Source organism: Plasmodium gonderi, assembly GCF_002157705.1.
Source record: "Plasmodium gonderi DNA, contig: Pgo-contig_537, whole genome shotgun sequence".
Classification (NCBI taxonomy): domain Eukaryota; phylum Apicomplexa; class Aconoidasida; order Haemosporida; family Plasmodiidae; genus Plasmodium; species Plasmodium gonderi.
Genome location: NW_021629374.1, coordinates 1 through 2,597, shown reverse-complemented (window position 1 = coordinate 2,597; position 2,597 = coordinate 1). Strand labels below are relative to the sequence as shown.

Sequence of the window (2,597 nt, the reverse complement as noted above, 5' to 3'; positions counted from 1 at the left end):
ATAAAGCTATTTTAGAATATTGAATTATATAACTTACAGATTAGCACTTGTTCTTACATGATCGTGCCTCACTGAATTTACATGTCTTATAACAACATTATAATTTTGTTTTGTTACATAACTATTATCTGTTTTTCATAATATACTTATTTCATAATGTTTATTATAATTACAGTATAGTATAATTAAATAAATTATATTGACATGTATTATAATTAATAATTTTTCCCCGATAAATAAATTATATTAATTCTCTCATTTTCTGAACCTAATGCAGAAATATCATTATTCTTTAAGAGATACTTATTTTGTATATATTTCCTTATTAAGCTGTTTCCTTTATATTTATTATATAAATATTGCTTTATTTTAGAAAACTATATATAAAAAATTTAGTAATGGTAAAGTTATTATGTATTAATAATAGTCAAACATTAATATAATATCAGTTATTTTTTAAAACGTACTTATAATATTTCACAATAATTTTGACATTACATTATAGAAAAAGGAAAATGTAAAAAGAATTGTTATTACGAGTGATAAACAAGTTGACAAAATTGTTCTTATTGATGAAGGAAGTATAATATTTGAATTTCTTGCTTGTAAGAAAGAATTTCTATCACCCGTTGGTGGATAGAATAAATTTTCAGCCCTTTTTGGTTCTAAATCTAATGTTTCATTACTTAATGTTGATGGTAAAACGCATAATTTCTTGGTAAAATTCCTTTCACACACATAAGTTCTGTATGACGGTGTTATTGTTTTTTCCTGCAAAATTGTCTCTATATGGTCATCCCATAAATTAGTTTCCTTACATTTAGAATATTTACCTGTATATTCAATTTTCTTTTGGTCTAACCATTCATTAAAATATTTACATATATGTTTATGAACAAATAGATCATTAATAATTGATTTTAAAAATAGATAGTATTTAAATAAATCTGGATACAAAACTTTATCAAATTTTGGAGTTATAGAAAATCCTATTGCATTATATTTTCCAAAGGAATCATTCAATTCATTAAAAAATGTACTTCTAGATAGATCATTATCATACTTGCAATCATTCTATAAAAAAATGTTAAAATATATTATTGGGAATATTATTAAAAGTTTTATAGAATAATTTAATGTACAAATAAATTAAATAAGACATTTTTAATGATCGCATATATATAATTTTAATAAGGATCCTTATATAGTAGTTATTTCTTATTATATATATCATTATTATATTTTATTATTATTAATTATTATAACATAAATTTTTTCTATTAAATCTTGAAGGTTTAAACCTGGCTCCATGATATATTATTATATATCTACTATTAGTTAATTATTTAATCAAATTTATAATAATAAATTTTATATATATTTATGATATGATAAATATATATTTACGAAAAAATGTGATAACACATTCTCTATATTTATCATCAGGTATACATCTATAAGTTTGTTTTTTTTGGTAATAATGTTATGCTCATAAAGTAAATAATTAAACATATTACTATCATAATTTGTTCTATAGCAATATTTTTTTTATTTCTGCTATCTAAATCATATGAATATTTATTTTTTATAGTGTTTGTATGTTTTGAGTTAATTTAATACTATAAATTGACATAAATATTTATTTTTTTATTTATTAATTCATAATATATTTAATGTAGATTAGTACATAATTAAATATTGTTCCATATGTGGTTATATTATATCATATCCAACATACATATTTTTTATATAAAAGCTATATTTTGTTTATATGTTTCATTTATTTTATTTATACAGGCATAATTTATATTTACGTGAGATGTTATATAATATATACCTATAGGAATTTAATATATTAGACTATGTAGGAATTTATAAATTTTTTAATAAAAGAAATTTTTTTTTAATGCTTAAAACATTGGAAGAAATATGAATAATATATATTCTATATAATTATATTTCTATATTTTTTCTTTTGTGAGTATTTTTCTATTAAATAATATTTTCATGTATTTTAAGGTGTATGCATTTTATATTAAATAATATAAAAATATTGAAATATATATGCTTATATAAATAGAAAATAATAAAATGTTAAATTTCTATTTATTCCGTTACCCTAATAGATAATTTTATCATAACATCTGTATCTATTTTAAATGAATTCATCATTTCTTACATAAAGTTATATATTTATGTTCGTACAGAAAAATATTTTGAACTATAAATAGTAACATTACATTTAGTAATATTTTATTTTTGTTAAATCATCATTAAATGAATTCCTGAATTCATTTTTTAATTATAATTAAAATTATATACATTTTATATAAATGTAAATTTTTAATCATAAATAGGTTCAGTTATAATTATTCCTTTTTTATATCAATTTATGGATATGTCTAAAGTTCTTCATTTAAGAAATCAATATTATAGCAGGATATTATATAGATTTTAATAATTTTATTTAATTTTAAGAGTTAAAACAAAGAATAATTTTTGAATTTTAAAAAATTTTCTTTTGGAGATAATATTAATCCTAAAATTCTATTAAAATATATTTCATTAAAGGAACATATTAATTTATCGTAATATAA

General features: G+C 18.2%; 1 protein-coding gene across 1 annotated transcript; it reads right to left on the bottom strand.

Moving 5' to 3' along the window:
• Window positions 1-215: 215 nt before the first annotated feature.
• On the bottom strand, window positions 216-1,311 carry PGO_003740 (variable surface protein; the record flags this gene model as incomplete). Its single annotated transcript, XM_028691359.1, has 3 exons — window positions 216-377; window positions 499-1,074; window positions 1,267-1,311. 3 exons carry the CDS (start codon window positions 1,309-1,311, stop codon window positions 216-218), a joined length of 783 nt encoding a protein of 260 aa, XP_028547160.1.
• Between the last annotated feature and the right edge of the window lie 1,286 nt (window positions 1,312-2,597).